Raw genomic sequence first — 22,560 nt, forward strand, 5'->3', positions numbered from 1 at the left:
GTAGATGGAAATAAATCCATATCCATTCATCATCATCTATTTCATTTCCCATACATACCATAACTCCATTATCATCCAAGTCATCCATCCATCCATCCATCACCTCACCCAACCCAACCCAACCCAACTCACTCCAGATCCCCAAGTCTCTCTCTACCCCGTACTCCCAAATCCCCCAGCCCCTCTAACACTCTCCTCCAACTCCTCAACCTCCACGACCTCGGGCGTATAAATCCTCTCCAACACCAACTGCGCCACACGATCGCCCTCCTTAACCTCAAAATCCGCTTCTCCATGATTAAACAGCAGTACTTTAACCTGGCCCCGATAATCCGCGTCGATGACTCCCGCGCCTGTATCGATCATGTGTTTAGAAGCTAGGCCTGAGCGGGGAGCAATGCGTCCGTCTAGATAACACGTTAGCTTCGTGGATTCTTTTTCGATAGAGGAGAGACCGGTGGGAGGGGAAGGGGGGGGATTGGATGAAAAAAAGGAGGGGCATCCATACAAGTCCCAGCCGGAACCGCCATACTAATATCCGTATCAACAAGCACTTTTCCACGCGCAGGCACCACCGTATCCCTCGCAGCATACAAATCATACCCCGCCGCGAACGCGCTGCCTCTCGTCGGCAACCTTCCCTTCTCCGAGAGCTTCTTGATCAGTAAAGGAGGGGGAGAATCCATTGTCGTTGATACGTCTGGCGAGGTCGGGTTCGGCTTGATGCGTTTTGGAACGGGAGACGTGGGCGTGGGTGTGGACATGCTGTGTTCTGTTTGTTTGTCTGTGGTGCTGCTGGGTTTTGTACCTGGGAGGGGAAAGGGAGGGGGATGGGGGAGGGAGGGAAAGGAAAGGGGGAGGTTGGAATGCAGGAGGGAGGAGACGCGATGTCGCGTTTTTGCGCGTAAGGAGTGATGAGGAGACGTTGGGTGTGGACTTAGTGCAGGTAGCTGGGGTTGGGCGTCTGTGCGCTGCTCCGGAGAGGCGAGGGATTAGATGGGCAGGTGTGGATATATGTAAACCGACCCCTTTCATTAAGCGAGATACAACATCTTTGGATTCTGGGAAATCAACCGCGTTTTCTGTGCAGAGGTTCGGTATTCGAGACTTTGATAAGACTTTTGGAAAATAGTATAGAGCAGTGGTTTCTGTGAGCTAAATATATATCAAGAATCGGACCGTTATTACAGCATCTTGGCTGATCTTAGAGTGAAGCACGATGATCTATTAATCAAGACGTAAAGGGACTCTAGCTTAATACAAGAGCAGATATTTGAAGAGCATCAAAATCATCTATCTTCATAAACCAACCTTGTCTAGGTCTAAAATCGTCTAAATAAGTCTGTGTCTATATACCATAACATCCATTCTATAAGCCCCAAACACCACAGATCTCTTTCACGACTTCCTCTGCGCGCGTTAGGGGGAACTCGTGACCGCCGTCTATGACCCTCCACTCTATCTTATCCTTCCCAATGATCTCCGTAGCATCTGCTTCCAGCTCATGCGGCAATCTGTATACATATCATCATCAGCTCTCCATCCCCCGCTCACGATATCCCAAGCCGCACTGCGTTGAGAAGGCAGAAGGGAAATACTCACATAATCGGATCCGTACTCCCGGCAAAGATCAACACCTTGTCCTCCCTCTGCCCCAGCTTCGCCCACGCCTCCCTCGTCTCGTTCGTCGCCGCAATCGACGAGCACTGGATGGAACGCACGAAGGCGTTCACGAACCCCGCGTGGTTTTGAAGCTGCCACTCTACTGCCGGCCCGACCGTCAACCACGGTCTCTTACGCGACAGCGGCGCGCTCTCAAATACCGGGTCGCGCGCGCCTCGGATCTCCTCCCCGACTGCCGTCGTGGGATCGCTGCTCGCGGGCCCGCTACTGCTGCTGCCACCGCCGCCGGTAAGCCGACCGCGCACGATGCGCTGTAAAAGCCCCATCGGCAGCAGCCTGGAGTACAGCAGACGGCTCTGCCATCCAAAATGATGCGAGCGCAGCTGGCCTGCGGGAGCGAGTAAGACCAGGCCGCGGACCAGCGACGGGAAGCAGCTCGCGAAATCAGCGACGATGCCGCCACCGAGCGAGTAGCCGATCAGGCTGAAGCCTTCGGGGGTCCAGGAGAGCGGGGACGAGGTGATGGCGAGCAGGATCTCGGTGGCGTAGAGGCGGGAGTCGTGCGGTAGGTCGGCGACGCCGTCGCTGTAGCCTCGACCGAAGAGGTCGAGGACCATGACGCGGCAGCCGTGGTCGACGAGCCCCTCTGCGATGCCGCCCATGGAAACGCAGGGTGTGCTAATCCCAGGGATCAGCAGCACTTTTCGCCCGCTCTCTGGACCCCATTCGTAGACTCTGATCGTGCCGTACTGGTTGCCAGCCCGATTAGCCCTTGATTCCGTCTTGGGGGGTGCGCGCACGTGACTTACCGGGCTCCCGACGTCGCGAGCCCCTGGGAAGACATCAGGGGGATAGGGCAACGCATCCTGTTCATCTTTTGAGAGATGGGGGAGTTGAGTGGTGCGCGGGCTGGGAATGGTCTTGGGCGGAGTTGTTTGAAGAGCGAGTCGTCCGATGGTGAGGATGGCAAGCGTCGCTACGACCGAGGAGCTAATTATGAAGCCTGTGTTTCGGGGGGCCGCCGGCGACTCGAAGAGCCCTGGGATAAAGCCGCGGAGGGGCATACTTCTTTACAACATACGATGCTGTTAACGCTAAGCATCAATCAGCTGGTCCGCGGCTTTGGCGTTGCGAGAATATGGATTGGAATCTTGATATACATGGCAGATAACAATGGGGCGAAGTGCAAGTACCGAGGATCTGAAGGGTGGGGCTGAGACAGATAAGTCTCCTAAGCACAACACCACACTACATTCGAGTAATAGAGCCGCAATCACAGCGCGAGCAGTTATCTGGCGTAGATTTCTTCAAGTGACAAGCCCCTGATCTCAAAGATGAAGTGAAAAATGCGGGATTCTCTGCCTTCTCGTCAGAGGCAGGTGCAGTCAAAGAATTGCCACATACGTCCTGGAACGTTTAAATATAAAGCATGAGGGCCTTCTGTGATAGAAATCAAAAGTAGATGGCTGGGCGGATACGGTAAGTTCATCATATGCATCTCGAGATAATGATTTGAAGTTTCGTTGGAATGCATTCATACTATATCCTACGTCCCAATGCATCATCATCAACATAAAGACATGACGCGTACGTCGTGGTATTCGTACGAACAACTAGGAGAAGCAAACCGAAACATGTCTATATGCCAACCAAACAGTTTACGCCGGCTCTTAAAACTCCAAAAGAATAGCATAGAATTTCGAAGATGGTTCATGAAGAGGGCCCGTAATATGGCATATTCTGTGGATAGTTCCTCGGCGAACGCCCATACGACGACACGCTTCCCTGCGCTCGACTCATCGGTACATATTGGGGACCTTGGCTATAATTCATAGGCGCCGAACCAAACCCGTACCCGGGAAGCGTGATGCCCAGCGAATTGGGGGTCTGGTAGTCCGGGGTTATGGTTGGAGAGCCTGCAGCATAGTTTTGTGCCATCGGATACGCAGGCGATCGATGAGTATTGTAGCCTTGCTCTGACAAGCTGCGAGAGAAATCAGAGTCAAAGCCTCCATATTGCCTCGCCGGTGTGCGAGGGAATCCTGTGCCCATCGGTGCGCCTCTACCAGCTTGATTCACGTCACCATAACCGTGCAGGTCTAAGGAATCAAACGCCCGGGTTTCATCACCAAATACACCCGGATACATCGGAATTGGATCGTAAGCAGGCTGTTGCGGAATGGGTGTATGCATGCCGTACGTTGCTGGGGATGCAGTCGCTGACAAGTAGGCCGACTGGTTATAGGCAGATGGAAAACGCGGGACCATGAGAGTATGCGGGGAAACATCATCCATAGGGAACGGAGTGGTGGACTCCATATTCGACCTATTAACTGGCGTGGGTGTCACAGGCGTGAGGGTTTGTTCGACCGGGCTGATGATCGTGTCGGCACCAACATTCCTTGCCTCTACTAGCCGCAAGACAGGTAGACTAATGCGCTCCATGTGTTTTGCAAGATGTACCGTCAACTTCTTCCAGGTGTTGAAAGTCTTATTGCAGAACTTGCAAGGGTCGTCCTGTGGCTTCATCGAGGATTCATGGCGGCATCGCTCTAACATGATCCAAGCTCGTTCCGTCGAACGAGCCTGCTGGATTGCAGCCTTCGTCTTCTGTTTTGGTTCTGGGAATTTATGCTCGCGGACAAGATGCTGCAGGAAGTTATCCTTACGGTAGCAAGTACGCCTGCAATCCTCATATTCGCATGTCCACCACTCCAAGTGCCGGTGGCGCTCATTCTCATGCCTCACCCAATCCGCCTTTCTCTTGAACGACTTTGGTTCTTTACACTTTTCGTAGGTGCAAGTAAAAGGTTGAACGTCTTCGTGGACGTGCTTGGTCCAGTCGGATGGCTTCTGGAATTTCTTAGCCTTGAAGCATAACTGACATTCAAACTCGGCCGGGAGGTTTCTAGCCGGAGGCATTGGGATTCCTGGAGGGAAGATCTCTTCGGTGAGAGCCCCTTCTCCTGGATTTGAATCGTCAGAGAATTCTGCCCCAGCTGTACTGAACTCTGACTCCCGTGGATTCCCTTGGGCATTTAGTAAAGTAACGTTTCCACCGTGTGCCACGCAGAAAGGTCCAGCGAGACAGGTATGAGCCGTTACCGCCTGAGCATGCTTTACTCGTAGTTCGAGCAGGTTCTTATATCGGACTTCTTGTTGACGGGCAATCCTGCTCACAAGCCAATTGCAAGTTGAATCCATGTCCGGGTTGAGACGTCGTATATGAGCTTTGAATCCATCATAATTGGGCACAATAGGTTCTGACTCTTGATTCAATTCAATCTTCACGTCCCCTTCATCCGCCTGCTCATCATCTTCGTCATCGTCTTCATCCTGATCCAGGGGCTCTCCTTGTTGCTGTTTCGCTTCGGCTTCCATAGGAGGGGAAGAAATATTAGCAACAGGCGGGCCGCCCTGGCCCCTCAACAGCCCTACGATACCAGACTGTGCCGGTCTTTCCTGCTGCGAGAGCTCACTCCGGCTCCTAGCGCGATTAATCATAGACCTTGCAAAGCCAAAGGGAGTTGGACTCTTAGGTGAAGCTTGGGTAGCGCTGACGGAACCACTATGGACATGTGTTGTCCCGACTGCAGCCAGTGGGCCTGCCATCCTTGCCACCGCGGTGTTAATGCTTGGGGTAGACCTTCGGCCAAATTTGGGGGATCTTGGCGGCGGCACCGCAGCCAGGTTTCCTGGACTGTTATACTGGGCCTCTCCAATATTTTGGGCACTCCTCCCGCGTTTGTGGATGGTGCTACCACTTCTATTGCGAACCATATTAGCTATTCGATCAAGGCCTTGGTCAAAAATACTGTTAGATCCAGGGCGTTCTGTCTCTTTGGGCTTAATGGACAGCTTTTTGAGGAAGCTACCATCCGCGATAGATTCCATATCCGCCAAACTGGGCTCGCTGCGGCGACGTGTTCCCCAGGTCGCCACTCGCGAGGACATTGAGAGTGCATCCGCATTGGCCCTCCATTTACTTATGGCTTCATTCGAGGTCGGAGGCTGAAGAGCCGCTGTCGTCGAGTAGGGTAATGATGGAGCGTCATTCCAATGGCGTGGCTGGCTCATCAATAGCTTGTCGTCCTCAGTTAGGGTGGTATTCTTGTCGTTGAAATAGACTTGACCATCGATAAACCTATTCTCATGTATGCTTGCGGCATCATCTAGCGGTGGGAGATGATTGCCCTCCTCAGGATCAATTCTTCGAGTATTCGAGGATTGACCGAGGTTCTCATCACTCTGGCCTGCATGTGATCTCCAGACTTGAATCTCGATGTTCCTGCTGTCGATACGCCGTTGCTCCTCTTGTTCCTTTAAACTCGGCACTTCCTCATTTGCAATTAGTCTTCGGCTCTCAGGATCTAAGCCGGCTTGGCCAGTCCTTTCATTCGATCTCCATATGCCCTCATCGTCTCGTAGCCCAGTAGCTTGCAACCCTTGTCCCAGTGGCTGCCCGGGGGATTGGTTACCAAAGATCTCGGGATTACTTGCCCCGCCATATTGCCCCGATGGCAGAGAGGTACTCGGTTGGGGTTGAGGCTGCGGGATTCCCCACTGCGAGCCAGTGAGGTGAACATTGTCATCGGAGTGGGCCATGGTGCTCGGACCCACGGCCGTAGCAGCTGTCGGGCTTCTTCCGCTGTGATTTGGTGTTAACCGTCCAGTAGTAGACGGATGCGATGGGGCAGAGGGTGGAGATCGCAGATTGTGTAGTTCGGCGGACGATTCTTGCCGCAAGGCTGGCGACTTGCTTTCCGGGTTAAAGGCTTCACTCTTTGAAGATGGTGTATTCGGTACGGTCGTAAGTTTGGGACTCGGAGGATACGCCGGAGCATCCAAGGTCTCCGATAGGGATTCGTGATTGGGCTTGACGGATTGAGTAAATACGACGGTACTGGGGAGAGTGAACGGAATGGAATCTACTCGTTGTACGCCGGCGTCGAAGTCGACGCCGAAGAACTCGTCGTCGAACTCGCTCAGCTCGCTTGGAAGATCAAAACTGTCCTCGGACAATGATTCCCCGGGCGTGCTGTTGATATTGATTGACGGGCTGGTGGATCTACTGAAGGTCTGGGAGAAGTCGAAGGGCGACAGGAGGGTAGAATCAAAAGTCGGGGTCGGGAGGTGGTTGTTGTCCAGGTCGGAAGCGCCAGAGATCTCAAGTGAGCAGTGAGGCTGCGCATCGAGAGAAGTAGATGTGGAGTTGTACGTCGAGGCCATGGCGCGGGGGGACTCGGCGTGTGAGAGGAGGCTATGTGTATTTTTCCTAGGGATGGGGAGGGGGGTTTATAAATAAGAGGCCGCAAGAGCAATAAGCCAGGCCTGCTTGCGTGGTGGAGAGGTCAAGAAGCAAAGAGCCCGGCGGTTGTCATGATGTAGCCTCTCTCGCAGGGCGGCAAGGGAAGGGGACGAAGAGAAGGCGAGGTAAGGTACAGTAGCAATAAACGAAGGGATGAGACGGTGAGGGACAGGTAAAGATAAGATGGGAATCAAGCGACAGGAATTGCAAAGTGCAATGACGGAGTTGAGCAGTTGTGAGCAGGGTGAGAAGACGGGGGGGGGGGGGGGGGAGGTGCGCAAGGCTGAACAGGTGCCTGCGCAGGTTATTGTGTGCAGAGGGCGAAAGGACAGGAGGAGAGGACAGGAGGAGTGGAAGCGCTTCTCTTGACTCGAGACGGAGAGAGAAAAGAGCGAAAAGAGCGAAGAGAGAGAAGAGAGAAGAGGGGCCAGCCAGCATCCAGAAACACCAACATCCCTTCACACGCAGCACGGGGGTTTCCTCAGGGCGCCTCGGCTGAAGCGAGAACTGACAGGAGAGCCGCATCAATGAGCGACAGACTGCGGGATGCAGACTACCGTGCACAGGATGCAGAATACACGGGGATCAGAGTCAAGCATCGACTACCGACTCTGTCAAAGCCAGCCAAGGCAGACCGCGAGACACACAGATACATGTTCGTGCCTTCATCGGGCGATCTGGCGCAGAACTATCAAGCGGCTGTGCTGTGCCCATCCCATCAGCCCCAAGTGCACAGCCACTACAACCACATAGGCCCATCCAGTGCTCCGTAGTCAGTACCTAGTGTGGCTCTCTGGATTCCCGTATTTTGTCGCCGAGACTGCAGAGGTCCCCCCATCTCTGCAAAAGGATCAGCATGATCGTCCATCCCCATCGACACGCGCGCTTATCTACCGCCGAGCGATGGCGATCGGGCTAGAGCCTAGAGGATCACTGTGATGAAACGATGGAGACGTTAGCTGTCGCTGTTGATCTTCGAACGAGAATCATGGACCCCATCACGTTGATGTCAGATTGACCGAGTCTGCGAAGTTCTGGGTTTTCTTTGGAGCTTCGGTTTTTGATGTGAGTGAGGCTTCGGGAGGATTCTGGGAACAGAGGATAAACTCTCCGACGTGGTGGAACAGACAGTGAAGGCTCATCTCTACCGACAAATGCAACCGGAGCCTCACCTTTCGACTCTCAGACGCTGTTTTAATGTAGCCAATGAGAGCGTAAAGATTTCGGGGCTTTGGCCGGTGCCTAAGGTACCTTAGGCAGTAGGTAATGTAGGTACTGTCTATAGGGTACATTCTCTCTTTCGCTATTATCATTCTTCTTGTCGTTAATTAACCTCGTTATTACTTTACAGGCCCTTGTTTACAGGCCCTTGAATTAACACAATTTCCTCTATTTTTTTTTAACTATTGTGATAGTCATAAGAATCACAATAGTGATACCTTAATGACAGCGACAGCAACAGCGAGCTACACCACTCCTCGTAACTAAGTCAGTAACTTAGAACGACCGTCAGGCATATACCTCTCTTCCTTCACACCGGTTCCTGCGGGTTCACCTCTATTTGGACCTCTGTTATGCCCTCCTCCAGTCTTTTCAACAGTCGGTCCACCTTGAAGGTAATATTGTGTAGCAGGGCATCCATCATTTAACCGTTTGAGTAAGTCGCCCGAGTGCAGTCTTGCTTCCGAGTATGGTGCTCGCCGTTAGACAGGTAGTTACTCCCTTACATGTGGCAGTCCGCGGTCCCACCCCGCATAGAAGGCTTTTGCTTCGCCCAACTCCAAGAAAACAACATGGGCATGTGGTTTAGTGGTATAATACCTCTTTAGCAAGCATCACATATGTGGTATCTGCACTTAGAGGTGGTCCTGGGTTCGATTCCCAGCATGTCCATCCTTGAGGAATTTTTTTTTTTTGTCCCTTGTTACTACTTACTAGGCCCAGAGCGCTCCGACCACGAACACATCTGAGCTCGAGACTTGCTATCAATGAGAAAGTGCTGCGTGCTGCGATGATATACGGTAACCCAGCGGCCTTCTGTTGATTAGCGTTGAGCAGATGCAATCTTGAAAGTATATCTTCTCTCTTCCAGTTCTCAGATTTCCGCATAACAGGGACTGATTTCTCGAGCGGACAGGATCTGCCAGATGGTCGCTGTTGGATGCAATCGTTTCAGCAATTGTAATAGACTCGAGGACCTATTATCATCTCCTCATCTTGACGTGCCTGGAACCGGTGTCGTAAAATATATATGCGTTGCTTTGTAGAGAGTGATATATGCTAGATGGCTGACTGAACTGCTCATCCGGAACCTGTGATCTGGGGTTCACTTGGGCAACCAGGAACTGAAGCAAATTGCCATATATAGAGGACGAGATCACCTGGCGGCCAACGAATGGCGCCTCGAGGAGTACAACACCTCCATTACTGCTACCTTTGACCCAACCCTGTCCAATGTTCAACATCATGCATCTTCGTCTCCAGAAATATAGTTGGGCCTCAACATCAGGGAGAGAGCCAAGCGGGCGTCGTGGGTGTGACGCGGGCAACTCTATCTTTGGCCCTCTCGTGCTCTCTTGATCCTTCTCAATGGTCGTACGTCGCACCGCGGCATCCCTGCAGCTGCGCCTTATGCCTGCTCCCGTTTGCCCTCTCACGAACTCGATATCATAGCACTGCAGAATGAGATCGAGATCGGCGGGCCACCAGCGCAGAGCACACGGCGACGACGACCCCACCTCTCACGCATCCCAGAATCCCAGCATCCCACCTCCCCTCCCATACACATCACTCACCGCCCAACCTCAGCGTCAGCACCAACAGACTCACATAAGCAACCGCACTCAATGCCGTCAAGACCACCACCGCGTTCCCACTCGTGCGAAACTTCTTCCTGCCCAACCCATCACTCCCCACCTCACTGAAAAATTGCCGGTTGCCCTCATACCTCCGATACGCAGCAACCAGCAACACCGCCGCACCATACGTCGCGCACAGCGCGCCCACGCCGTAAAACTCCGCCGTGAAGATCCGCAGCACCACCAGCGCGAACGAGAACTGCCCCAGCGCCGTCCGCACATACGCTCCTTCGAACGTGCGCTGCGCGGCGCGGATCTCGACTAGTCTGCAAGGAGGGCAGCGTCAGCATGAGAAAGATTCATAGATCAGAGAAAACAAGGGGGAGATGGACTCTTGCGCGGTGAGGACCACGGAGCGTGCCCGGTGCAGGCGTAGGTGCAGCGTGTTCTCTGGGTGCGGCTGTGAGCGAGCGTTAGGTTAGGATGCTGCATAGGAGGGAATGGGATCCCGCATGCGAACATACCTCGAACATGCCGGCGAAACGTCGCCCGAGGACTGCCATGGCGGTGGATGCGTGAGACGAGGTTCTTGGTTGTCGCAGCCTCGTCGTTACGGTGGTGGGGGCCGCCCCAGCTTAAAATACCTACGGCACGGCTCTAGCGTCTCTCTGCCTTGAAAACCAGGTAGCCAAGCTTTACCCCAAAGACTTGATGCCCCAGGCAGCAGAGCTTTTAGACATCTCTTCAGAAACTGTGGCTTATGGATCTAAGATGTATATACGTCTTCAATTCCTCTCAAAGATCCGCTCTCTGCAGGATCCAATATGCTCTATAGACAGGTATCGTATGTATCATGCACCGCTATACAGGTGCTCCCAAACCCAGACACATTATCATGAAGAACTCGGATTCCATCCCATCCCATTATTCATAATATAAACCTTTTTGACTACCCGGAAAGCCCATTGTCTTCTTCCCCTTTAGGTTTCGAGATCCGCTGTCTCGGAAGATATAAGTGTGGCAATGGTCCCGGTTCGACTCGCCTCATTGAGGTGCTTGTGTTTTGTGCGCTTTTTGGTACAATATGCTGTTGGTTGAAGAGGAACCTACTGGGTCCTCTCTCGTATCTATCGTGCTGCTAGCAGCTGAGCGCTGTTCCGCATCGCCTCAAGTTCGTAAGCATACGGGGTATATATATCATGGCACCAAGAATCCGGTTTTTCGTGGCGTGCCTCCTTATTTCTTATATTCCTATCCTTTCTCTTTCTTTCTTTCCTTCTTGTCGCGCTCTCAGTCTGCGTCTTATCGCGCAGGCGGCGGGGGAAAATACCCCGCCCCTGCTGGATCTCCATATCCATAGCCCAGAGGCGCCGCTTGCCCCTGCTCAGGGACCTGGTATGGTGCGCCATGCGGCCCGCTCCACGCGTAGGTTTCGGGTTTCTGGTACTGATATGGCTGCTGCCAATGCGGGTACTGGCCTTGCGGCAAGGCACCCGTGGAATGCGGTTGGGGATGGTCGCTGCTGTTTGGGGGCGGATACAGGTCGGTGGTGTGCATCTGCCGGGGTTTCGTTGTGTATGTGCCTGAGTGTGAAGAAGGTTGCGCATGCGGTGGGTTAGGAAAAGGAACGTATTGGGGCTGGCCTCCTTGAAGGCCTTCGAGGTTACTGTAGGAGATGGAGCGTTGGTGGGCGGACCACGACAGTTCGTCCCTTGGACTAGCATCTGGGTGAGTGCTCGGCCAGGTCTGCGCAGGGACCGGAGTGAACGGAGAAAATGCGGGGGTCAGGGGGGAGTCCTGGGGGTTCACCCGCCAGTACGATTGTGGTGGTAAGTCTGCTTGAGATTTGGTATTAGGAGAAGCATCAGGGGCCATCCAGTTGGTTACCCCGTGGCCGTACTCAAAGTTGCGCGTTGTGACAGCTGATATCTCGTCAGAAGAAGTGAGAATGGAATGCTTGGGAGTAGAGCGCACCTTCATTTTCCGGGGGGGAGAAGCTTTCGGTCCTCTGTCGGTTCATCTGAGGCCCACCAATATCCTGTATTGGTGGCATGTTCAAGTGAGAGAAAGGAAGGTTAGGCGGTACCTCTGGTAGTTGACCAGACGTGGTCGATGGTGACGATGATTCTGAAGCGATCCCAGTGCCGCTTGGAGCCCTAGAACTCCTGCGCTTGTTTTCTGCTTGAGGCTGCTGATCGACCGGGTAGAAATTACATGCTTTCTTCAGCCTGATACAGTTTGAGCATCGGTTCTGTGGATCGGCCGGAGCAGGAATGCATCTAATTTTTCTACGACGGCAATGGCCTAGGAATACAGGATTAGCAAGTTACCACGGAAGAGGAATCTCAGCGTGCGCTCACCGCACGCTACAGAAGTCCTATGGTAGCCCAACTTGTTCCTCCTCTTCTCTGCCGTCAGAGCAAGCGCGGCAGCGTCCGTTGTTTCCTGTCCTGGGACATCTGGGGTGGACGTCGATCGGGAGGACGCTGGTTTTGACGGAGCCTCTGAGGTTGTTGACTGTGTGGGAGCCGGTGAACCTGATTGTGTGTGGTTCCGGGGAAAATGCTGGAAACTGGGCATCACATTGCCAGACGAATCCATTCCTGGAGAGGTCGTTGCATATTGATAGCCCATGGAAGCCGATCCAGAGTCTGAACCCGTCGTGGAGAATGAGGGGGATGGGTCGCTCATACTTCCAAATGTTGTCTTCGAATAAATGGAGTTTGGACAGAGACTGCCATCAATTACTGTTGTCTCGCGCGTGCGACCTGGTGGGAGAGGGGGTGCGATCTGGCTTATGATAAACCTCTTTTCCAGGATCCTATCAGACTCTTTCTTCCAAAGCGAGAACGTCCCTAAGTGGATTGTACACCCGATTAATACTTGGTCCTCAAGTTTCCGATGTTCGTCGGCTCGTTGTCGCGATGGCCTCCTACGTTATTCGGGGTAAATCGCCCGGGAGAATCGAGCTGACCGAGGGGTGGGTGAGGTTGATTTAAGCAGGTCGCGACAATTCCTCCGACGTTTGATGGCGGCGGGAAGAGACTGGTAAGAAGCACATTGAAGCCAAGGGTAATGAGCGCCGGTTTCAGAGTTCAAAGACTTGTATGATTTCCAGAGAAACGACACAAAACTGGGGAAGTGGAGGGAGGGAGGGTCTGCCCGCGGCTTGAAAGCGCAGTAAGTAGTAGTAAGAATCTGTGCTAATTGGAGGCGGCACGCTGGCAAGTTGGCTTTTTCTGGCGAGATATCTGACGGGATAGGCAGCTCGTTCAACAGCCTCGACAACGAATGGGAGAATGGCTTCACGCCATTTGCAATACGGGTCTAGAAGATGCTTGGTATAATGCTGCAGCGAATGAAGAGGATATTTCGGTCCTGTGAGAAGGGGCGGAGGAGAAGGAAAAAAAATAACCGCTCAGATGGCTCGAGGGGACTGAAGAAACAGGCACGGCTCAAGACCATCTGGCAGAGAGAGGACCCGAAATGATAGACCGTGATGGGGGTGGCGAAGAGGATGAGGAGGCTCGAGGAGAAACATATCTACAGATCGTGAGAGAACGCACGACCGACGTAAGGAGGCAAAGTTGGGACCACCGATGTGTGGAGGTTCGTCTGCGATGCCTGCAACGCCACGAGATTGGGTAACATCGAGGCCAGCTCTCATCCCTGGGGCATTCGCCGCGGATCAACTCGACGCGCACCTGTAGTAGTCTGTACTCTGTAGGCTGTCTTTCGAAGTACCTAGCACAGTAGTGAGCGTGCTAAAACCACCCAGGTCCAGCCCTAGCATATCTCAACTCGAGGGACTACTACTGACGGTCCGTATTGCTCCGTACATGGGCCATGGCAGCCATGGGATGCCCTGACACCCTGGGCATCCTGGGCCCTCCCCTTGAGGCGCCGTCAATGTCTCGATAGCCTAACATCCAGGACTGGAGTGTGCGAGGGGGCTCTTCGAGACGCCTCTTCCTCCGTACGCCGTATGGCGCTGGCACCACTTGCCTTGAAGAAGGATAGTGCGGAGCTGTCGGTGCTTCATGGAGTATGGCATCATGGGGGGATTCATAGCATATGGGCAGGCTAACAAACCAGGCCGGGATGAATGGCCGGTTGAGCGAAGGTTCGCTGGTGGCCTGTGTAACTTGGGATGCTTGCTCGAGTAGTGGTAGTTGTAGTGGAGTCCTCGGCAGAGTAGAGCAGTTAGGTAAACTTACGATACAGGAGGCGTACTCCGACGGCGTCGAGCAGGGCGACACGGGGAGAGAGAGAAGAGAGAGGCACAGAGGCACGCTCCAGATATTTTAGGTATTTTAGGCGTCTTGGGATCTCTTGGTTTGCTTTTCTTGGGTGAGATTGGCAGGTCTGTGGAGCGCGTCTGCCCTATGCAACGAGAAGGGTTTGAAGGGGCCCAAGGGGGCTCCTGGCAACACTGGGTTACTGGGTACAGCGCCGGGCACACAGAACGGCCAGTAGTCAGTAGTTAGAAGTAGAATAAGCAGCGCACTCCGCAGTAAGACTAGGGTCTTTCTTCTGTAGGGAGGAGAGTAGTGGCCTACGGAGTAGTAGTATTGTAGCAGTGGGACAGGCCGTAGGTGATCTTCGGACCGTACCTGAGGCCTGACGGTCTGGGTAGATTCTCGACTACTGTTCGTACGGCAGCTGCTGTGCTGGTGACTGGTAACTGTATGCAATGGAAGAGCCTCTGAGTTCTGGAAGAATCTGGCCTGTATGGGTGAGACTGGGCCATGACGATGGTACAGAGGAAGAGGAACGGATGCACTCGTCCGCGTCACCACTTGCAGCTGGCAATATACTGGCCGGGCCTGCACTGCTGAGCGTGCACTGTGCGCTGCACTGGCTCTGCAGTCTGCAGCCCGCACTTTTCTCGTCGGTTACTGTGCTAAGGACAGAGGCACAACTAGCACGACAAGAGAGATGTCAGCCAATGACCCGGCTTTTGGCTGGGTGGAAGAGGGACTCCATAAGGACCGTACGCACGTAAACTTCGGACAGTTCGTAAAGAGAGCTAGAGTTGCTCCTACAGGCTGACGGATCTCGCCAAGACGCGTGGGTGTGGGACGCTGGGAATCCCACTGATGGTCCCTGATGATTGATGGTCTCCCCGACTCCCTGATCAATGATGGTCCCTGATCAATGATGGGGCCTTTCGATAGTCGAGGGCGCTTGGCCGGGTGCGGCTAGCGCGGTCGCCTAGAAGAGGGACGATGATTGGCCAATTCTGGATGTGTCGGCCTTGTCCATCAGGCCTCTCTTTCGCATCGCCAGCCGGGGCTAAGCGAACGCGTTCCCTTCCCCTCCCCCCTTTTCTCGACCGCGTCAGATTCGACATTGACAGCGGCCACAACCACGGCCACCACTACTACTGTACTACTTCTTAGTGTACGGAGGATTGATTGCATCGATCGTGGATCCCACCCTCTGCTCAAGCCTCTCTGGGGCAACGATCACCACGCCTCCTCCTATTCCCGTTTGATAATCCTATTATCACATCATATCCCTCGTGTCCATCTACAGAGGATCCAGCAAGCAGTACAGTATACTCTGGACAGCACCGTCAGTTCGGGCAATGCCTGGGGACGGGCATATGCGGATAAGAATAATTGCCCGGTATCACGGCAATGGCAATGGCACGGCAATGGCATGTTCGAACCAATGTACTCCGTATACTCCGTCCCTTTTCTTCGGCGAGCCCCGTATTTGTGCCCAGCTCTCCCTCTGTATGGGTATGGTACAGGGGCTAGCTACTCTCGTTCAGTTGGTATGTAGTATATGTACGGTCCTATTCTTTCGATCATTCTAACAGTATTGTACAGGATTATCATCACACTTGCCCGGCCAACTTTACCCATTGATTAGCCATTGAAGCCTCGCAGGTTTTGAAAGGAGCTCATCTATTCTTTCCCCTCCTTTCCCCCTCTTTCTTCCTCTTCCTCCGCTGTACCTTATGTCCATGCAGCGTCAAGACCGTCCTCCGCACCGTCTATCTCCGTACGGAGATGCTGCATCCAGTGCGTTGATAACGTAAGCGCTCCTCAGTACTACTTACAGGTTACAAGTTACAACGTAGTAGTGCTGAGGGCCCACCCTTCCAGACCGTCAGACGCAGACGCGGATCGCGCACGAGGATCTCGGATCCATCCCCACGCCTTGATCCTGACCCACTACGCCGATCAATCTGTGTGCCATCTGTCTGCGCTGCGACTACTCCGACTAATGAGATTTCCGATGATTTTGGCCCCGGATCTGGCTCCGGTGGTGTAGCAGTAGTGCCGCCTACCACTCTAGATTGAGTATTGAGTACGCTGCAGCCTGCAGGTGGGTGCTCGACTAGTAGTGCTCCACGAGAAGAGAGAAGCGCAATAAGTTATAACGCGATACTTGGTCGGGAGTCGGGATACCCTTTTCCGGGCTCCAACTTCCCACATCCAACATCCAACATCCAACATCCAACTTGCTCCTACAGAGGTCCTCCTACCAGTGCGGTGCTACTGGCGAGCCCCTTCTCCCCTTCCCCCTTCTCTAGTGCTCACTTCCTCGGAGTCGCGGATGCCCTCTCATCTCTCGAGTCATAGCGGAACGTGTTGCGTCTCGTTCGCGCCCTCAAATTTCTTCCTGGCATCTCAGGCATCTAGGGTCGCCCATTGGACGACATGCATCCTTGATCGGGGCATTCCAAGCGAGGCTCATGGGAGCTGACATTATCCACTCTAGGATATGTTTGTCACTGACACGGTATCTTGTTGGTTTCTACAAGGGCAGTGGATGGAATGGAGACTCGCTTCTCGACGCCATCCGAGCTTCTTCAAGAAAGGCGCCCTCTAATTCTTCGAAGCATCTGCATTCTAGGAGGGAACAAGGTCTCCCGGCCCAGAATATCTTTAGATCCCTCCCCCTTGTGCTACTGTCCAATGTTAACACGCAAAACACCATCCATGCTATGCGTGTTGAAGTCTCAAAGCGATGTTGCTGCACGCGTAAGGAACAGTCAAGCGTCAATCTCCAACCGAGATCCTCTTCGAATATCTGAACACCGAAATAATCACCTGATCTGGTCGTCTGAGATCCTACTATTCATACAGCCGCGCCTGAAACCTTGGCCTACGGGATCGTCTATCAACACGGTATATATAGCATATATACGTGCGTTCTACATATGCTACTACCCGTGACGGTCGATACCGCACCTCTGCCGCATTCAGCTATTCTCCGCTCAGTCTCTCTCACGGTTCACCATCCAGACTCTGCTCCTACCGAGTACTGTGCACGGAGTATCATGTAATCCTCGCGCCACATACAGGCTCCGAAGCTACCGAGGAAGCCACAAGAAGGTTCAGCCCATGTCTCTATCCATCACTCTTTCCTTTTTTCTTTTCCTTCTCCATACCGAGTCTTCCACATGGCCGATCACTCCCAATTGCAGAATGTCAAGACTCAAGCATATGAGATCCTCCTCCTATCATCCCGGTCTGCCACGAGGGACTACCTCTTCGAAGCACAGAATTTACAGTAGTACAGTCTTGGGCTGTTGGAAAAAAGCTGAGCTGCAAGGTCCCGGGCTGCAACGTACTCCAATTCCCGCCCAATACAGTAAGAGCGTAACGCTCTCGGCGTGTAGACTGTAGCACATAGATCCTGGGCGGAACCCTTCCGGCAAAGCAGAGCTTCATATTTCTATTCTTGGAAGCCAAGGGGGCTCTCCCTACAGATTGTACAACGGTCCTCTGCTAGTCGTGCTCGTGTAGTATCTGATATGCACTTATTACTTCTCATCACAACTTACAAGGTATCCTAAGCTGCTGCAGCATGCAGGAGGAACGCCTTCTACCAGCCTCCTACCAACGAGATTATTACACCACGATTACTGCTCTATATTTAGACACATAGCCATACTCAGTCGTCCCTCGACATTGTGGTATCTATTGCCAGCCAGCGCTGGAAATCAGCTTCACATCATCCGCCGATATAGGATCAAGTGTCTGCCAGCCAGTCGGTTTATTTATTGGCACTATTACCGAAATATGGTGCACTATCACTATCACTATCCCTATCATGTTCCACGGATCTCATCTTAGACGGAGTATAGTGGGAACTTTCAGGGCCATCGGGCCCTGTCAAAGCCCCTCAAGAGAAGTCTGAGGCAGATTCGAACACGCCATCCGTCATCCACACTTTCACTTAATAAAATCTGCGCCTTCAGAGCATGCTTGTTACCTCAAGTCTCAGCCTCAAACTGAGTAGGCAGACCTTCCTGCTACATTCTTCTGTATGAAGATAGCTCTGAACAGGTATATGAAGATGAAAACCACTTCCGAAAGAATCATAGAAGATCATAGAGTTCTGTTTTGAAGCTTTCTTACTGGACTATGTCCTCGGCTATACAAAGAGTTTGTTGGTAGTTCCTCAAGCATGACGGGACAAATGAGGGTAAAGTCCTAACGCCTCCCACATGGATTATATTATTATTATTATTAATTGATGAATGTAGGGGTACTTACAGTAATTGCTCGCGGTCTTCTCCGTTATTGATTTACTTACGCCAGTTGAATTGCTCGAGAATATTTCAGAAAGCCCATTCCTCAGACTAACAGTCTCCTTCTTAGCACCGAATGAATTGAATAATTACTGTGTCTATGTATTTTGCATCAAAGATATCATAGTGGTCTACTCATAAGAGCAGGTAAGATACTGCCGATAATGCCGGAAGTATGACGTTAGTCTCAAGGGCATCAAGCCAGGAAGAAGTTATACCCCGGCCTAGAATTTACCCTGGAATAGGCCCTGGAACGATATCTCTCTCATGCGATTGCTTATAACGCAATTACGGCATCTGCCGAAGCCGATTCCAACTTCGGGCGACATGTTCTCATGCAGCACGGTTTCGTTCATTCAAAGTGTTCGTTCAAAGTGTTCGAAAAAAGCTCATCAATCTTTTCGTATCTGGACCTGTTCCAGGCCAGCTGTTCTGGGGGCTTTTCTTTGATATACTACGGATGAATGTCAATATCTGCAGAAGATTATTCCTCTCATGACACAGATATCTCATACCATCCCATATGATGATCAACCATGATCGTTCCAGCTTATAGCATCGATTCAAATATCTTTCCTCTCTTAGATTTCTTGTTATTGATTCATCGAAGTCATCCTTCCGTTTTGCTTTTGGGACATTCTTGGAGGCCTAATCAGCAGAATACCTCTTTGCAGACTCTTTGCCTGGAAATATCTATTGCCGTTCATGTGTGTTTCGACTTGCCACATGCTATATTCTTAATGCCTTCCTCCGCCTCAACTCTCTAGCTATTTTACCGCCAATTAGAGTCTCGGAGAGCCTAGCTCTTCTCACACTCCAGGCTCTATTTGCATTTCATAACCAGAAATTCCTTGAGGCATCTAGCAGAGAGCCCAAAAGGTTAGAACGCAAGACAACCATTGCCATACCTTTTGACCAAATCAGTATACTTAAAAGGCCTCGTGGAATCTTGGTACAATCAGCGACCTCTCTTGATAATCGACTCACATTGGATGAGCTACATAGGGCCATTAAACTGAAGAGCCATTAAGGCCCTAGTTATTCATAGCAAAATATACTGTGGACGTCTAATCGAAGTTAGTGGCTCACGATATATACGTCGCGAGTGCCACGTACGTTTCTGAAAGATGGACATCCAGAATATCAAGCACATAGCTTTGATTCCCAATCTGGCTCCTATTCGGAGAATACTTGTATCTATTTAGGATGTCGAGTGAGCAAAGTAAGGACTGGTGATATTCTGGTACTACGAATTGTGAATCTCCTACACGGGCCCATGGTACTGTATCTATTACAGTTGTTATACATGTAATCACATCCGAGTGTTTAGTTTTTAACGACATCTGGATGCACAAGTACAGTCTTTCCTCAAAATCCCTCTTACCTCATTCTCACATTCTCATATTCTTTCTGCAAAGAAGAAGCTCTTCTCTTTGACCATTGACTAAGCGCATGTTCAGTTGTGTATCAAAAAATTATAATGCTATTTTCCTGTAGATAGTCGTCTATCTTTGAAGTTTACGGAAATCCCATCGCCATCTGCTTCCCTTGAGGGGGAGTAGTATCTACCTCTCCCTACTTTACATACTGCCAGCGTACTCTGTCTTTGTCTCCTATGCTTATTCTCAGTCATTGATGAGGTGTTCCGTCACGGACTACAACAGCTACATAGAAGCCTTCTGCGGGATTTGATGTTCATTGTGGAATATACCTTCCGGCACTGTTTCAAGTCAGACCCAGTCTGGTAGAGTCCGATATGGGAAGCATGCTTCAAACATAGTGGCACGGCAGATGTTCTGTTTCTTTGATGCTGAGCCGAGCACTTTGAACTTGTCTGTGGCATGCAGCTTCTGGTAATAAGCTTGTTTCAGAGAGTCTAGAGACTTTTTCCATGTGAAGTTCAACTTCAGGGACACGGTAGTTGACCGATAACCATACCTGCTTCAACAACGAGCAAGAAGACTTCAACGCCAGGTTCAAAAGGATATCGACTCTCTACAAATCATCACATGAGTATAGCCTTCCAGGCTTCTCTGTCTATACCCGCAAGTCACCTATACCCGTCCCCTCCTTGACACAGCAGCACCAACCCATACAATCTAGCTAAACCTATGCTCCAGGTTTTTAGATTGATTAGAGGCTGTGACGAGGGGCAAAAAAGCTGGATATATATTTCTTTATCGTTGGGAAGTTGCGGAGTTGCTTGGATGGTGATGGGATACTGACTGTCAATAGCTTTGCTGTCATTTATGAACACCCATCTCGCGCCCGCCATCGCCATATGCTTGAAGATGGGGAGCTTGCTGTTTTGTGGTATTGTTGGCCTGTTCTGCGCAGTCAATTCAGAAGTAGGTATCGTCTGGACATATAACGATATCCTTAGCTGACGGGCGCTTTGTTGGACATAGAATGGTATTGAGTTGCATAGAGTTTCAAGCCATCAACAAGGTGTCTATATGCTCAAGGAAGGCAAGGAGAATTCTCCATGAGGTACCTGGTGGGGAAATGGAATATCTCTGAAGTGATCCCTGAAGCTGCTTTCTCTGGATGAGCTTCTCACTTGAGCGAAAGGTGGGTAGCTTAAATGATGGAAGGGGAGTGGTGATATCGTTTTGTCAAGAGAGGACATGGAGCACCATTGATATGCTACACGAGGTGCACGCACGGAATTGAAGAACGCGGAAGGCCCGGTTTGGGGATGGGGTGAAGATGGAGAATGAATGGTTGCACGCAAGACAGGAGTAGAGGCCGTGGGTTGTATCGGATCTATTCTAGAGCAGATATGTGTTGTATATGCGGCCCTCTCCGCCGGCCGCTTCTAAAATTGGACAAAGTTCTGATATGGTCGAACTTTCGAAAACCCAGCTACTGGAGGGATATGTGCAAAAAACAATGAGCAATAGGTAGATATTTACCCCACTCCCATCCGAGAATGTCCACCCACCTCGGCTCAACATATATCAACGCATCCAACATCTCTCCATCACACGCATCCATGCAAGAATCTCGCCTCTCTCCCTCACCCCCTACTTCCTGTCATCAATTATCCCCCCAATCCCCGAACCTCAAAAGGAATCTCTATAACGGAATCATCAAACCCAAACGCCCAAAACACCACGCCTCGAATCCCAGACCCATATTACGACAGCGTGATGGCGCCACGGCGATTCTCGCGGATATGAAGGTATGCTTGGAAAGCGCAGCCTACGAGGAAGACCTATTATCCGTCACGTCAGCGCTGTTGCAGAGCAGAAAGAAAGAAAGAAGATGGGCGGATGAGAGGGAAGGAGAGAAGGCATACAGCGTAAACGACGACGGCTGAGAAGACGGTAACGGCAACAGCGGCACCATCCTTGGGATCGCCGGTCGAGCCCATCATGGAGTGGTGGTTGGAGCGGAAAAGGGAGCCGATGACAGAGAGGATCACGATGGCGAAGGCGGAGATGACGATGCTGGGTTGGAGTGTCAGTTAGTATCGTGGATCAATTGGCAAACAAGGTCTGCCAGCATGCGACGGCGGTATAGCTATATAAAGAAATAAAAAGGAGCACTGAGGCTACTATGATTGATTCTCCCGGGAAGAGAAAGACGGGAGAGCAGAGAAGATCCGGGACATACCAAGACCAAGCTTGCATCGCTCCAAAAACGGGCTTCATCTTGAGAGGCTTCCTTGTGAGACTTCTAAATTGGGAAGATGTGGGTGTGCGCCTCAACCTGCGCTGGATTGGGCGTTCGTGGGGAGGAGGCTGAAGGGTTGAAGCTGGAGCTTGCGAGCGGGTGAGGTGAGGTGACGATGGATGTTCCGTGTGAGGCCTGGAATTTCAGGCTTCAATGGGGAAACTTCGGGGGGTGTTGGTAGTGGTACGGCGGTACCTAGGTATGGTGGATAGATCTACGATTTGGGATATGGGACCTATTTTTGGAGGGGGGGTATCTGGCTTTTAAAAGTCGATTGTTACCTTAAGTTATAAGAGAATGAGTTTCTGGGCCTTTGTACTGAAATCTGCGAGGTATCTTGGAATTGTATAGGTACCTAAGACTTGTATCTGACAAAACACACCTCCCCGGCTGTTTTGTCATTTGTATTCTACCTGCAGAGTGCCGTCTTTACTCATCTAACCCTCTGGATCTCATCCAACCTTCAAATTCTGGCAATGCAGGAGACATTAAACATGCCAGCCAAACTGATGATATATGTATACCATACCCAAGCAAGTTTTAGCTCAAGATACTTATCACGGCTTGCGCCCAGAAAACGTGCATACATGTTCTGGTAC

The 22,560-nt window shown here is 51.6% G+C and overlaps 7 protein-coding genes across 7 annotated transcripts; 1 reads left to right on the plus strand and 6 right to left on the minus strand.

The window, feature by feature from the left end:
• Positions 1 to 153: 153 nt before the first annotated feature.
• Positions 154 to 764, minus strand: M430DRAFT_24271 (hypothetical protein; the record flags this gene model as incomplete). Its single annotated transcript, XM_024865040.1, has 2 exons — positions 154 to 407; positions 509 to 764. 2 exons carry the CDS (start codon positions 762 to 764, stop codon positions 154 to 156), a joined length of 510 nt encoding a protein of 169 aa, XP_024725405.1.
• A 485-nt stretch (positions 765 to 1,249) lies between these two features.
• Positions 1,250 to 2,777, minus strand: M430DRAFT_38600 (hypothetical protein). Its single transcript, XM_024867261.1, has 3 exons — positions 2,433 to 2,777; positions 1,603 to 2,372; positions 1,250 to 1,514 (listed from the first exon to the last, which is right to left on the minus strand). Exons 1-3 carry the CDS (start codon positions 2,685 to 2,687, stop codon positions 1,370 to 1,372), a joined length of 1,170 nt encoding a protein of 389 aa, XP_024725406.1. The 5' UTR covers positions 2,688 to 2,777; the 3' UTR covers positions 1,250 to 1,369.
• A 367-nt stretch (positions 2,778 to 3,144) lies between these two features.
• M430DRAFT_32451 (hypothetical protein) lies at positions 3,145 to 6,242 on the minus strand. Its single transcript, XM_024866174.1, has one exon. The coding sequence runs from the start codon at positions 6,226 to 6,228 to the stop codon at positions 3,334 to 3,336; it is 2,895 nt and encodes a 964-aa protein (XP_024725407.1). The 5' UTR covers positions 6,229 to 6,242; the 3' UTR covers positions 3,145 to 3,333.
• Positions 6,243 to 9,793: 3,551 nt separating this feature from the next.
• M430DRAFT_78700 (hypothetical protein) lies at positions 9,794 to 10,192 on the minus strand (the record flags this gene model as incomplete). The annotated part of the gene is made up of 2 exons (XM_024869580.1): positions 9,794 to 10,055; positions 10,122 to 10,192. Coding segments are annotated over 2 exons (333 nt in total), but the record flags the coding sequence as incomplete, so codon positions are not given.
• Positions 10,193 to 11,031: 839 nt separating this feature from the next.
• On the minus strand, positions 11,032 to 12,420 carry M430DRAFT_93507 (hypothetical protein; the record flags this gene model as incomplete). The annotated part of the gene is made up of 3 exons (XM_024869780.1): positions 11,032 to 11,651; positions 11,704 to 12,033; positions 12,090 to 12,420. The coding sequence occupies 3 exons, from the start codon at positions 12,418 to 12,420 to the stop codon at positions 11,032 to 11,034; spliced, it is 1,281 nt and encodes a 426-aa protein (XP_024725409.1).
• Positions 12,421 to 14,422: 2,002 nt separating this feature from the next.
• On the plus strand, positions 14,423 to 16,180 carry M430DRAFT_55321 (hypothetical protein; the record flags this gene model as incomplete). The annotated part of the gene is made up of 5 exons (XM_024868532.1): positions 14,423 to 14,576; positions 14,606 to 14,744; positions 15,132 to 15,511; positions 15,710 to 15,774; positions 15,810 to 16,180. 5 exons carry the CDS (start codon positions 14,423 to 14,425, stop codon positions 16,041 to 16,043), a joined length of 972 nt encoding a protein of 323 aa, XP_024725410.1. The 3' UTR covers positions 16,044 to 16,180.
• Positions 16,181 to 21,170: 4,990 nt separating this feature from the next.
• Positions 21,171 to 22,028, minus strand: M430DRAFT_38604 (hypothetical protein). Its single transcript, XM_024867262.1, has 3 exons — positions 21,902 to 22,028; positions 21,585 to 21,735; positions 21,171 to 21,500 (listed from the first exon to the last, which is right to left on the minus strand). Exons 1-3 carry the CDS (start codon positions 21,937 to 21,939, stop codon positions 21,423 to 21,425), a joined length of 267 nt encoding a protein of 88 aa, XP_024725411.1. The 5' UTR covers positions 21,940 to 22,028; the 3' UTR covers positions 21,171 to 21,422.
• Positions 22,029 to 22,560: the final 532 nt, after the last annotated feature.

Source organism: Amorphotheca resinae (genome assembly GCF_003019875.1).
Source record: "Amorphotheca resinae ATCC 22711 unplaced genomic scaffold M430scaffold_1, whole genome shotgun sequence".
Classification (NCBI taxonomy): domain Eukaryota; kingdom Fungi; phylum Ascomycota; class Leotiomycetes; order Helotiales; family Amorphothecaceae; genus Amorphotheca; species Amorphotheca resinae.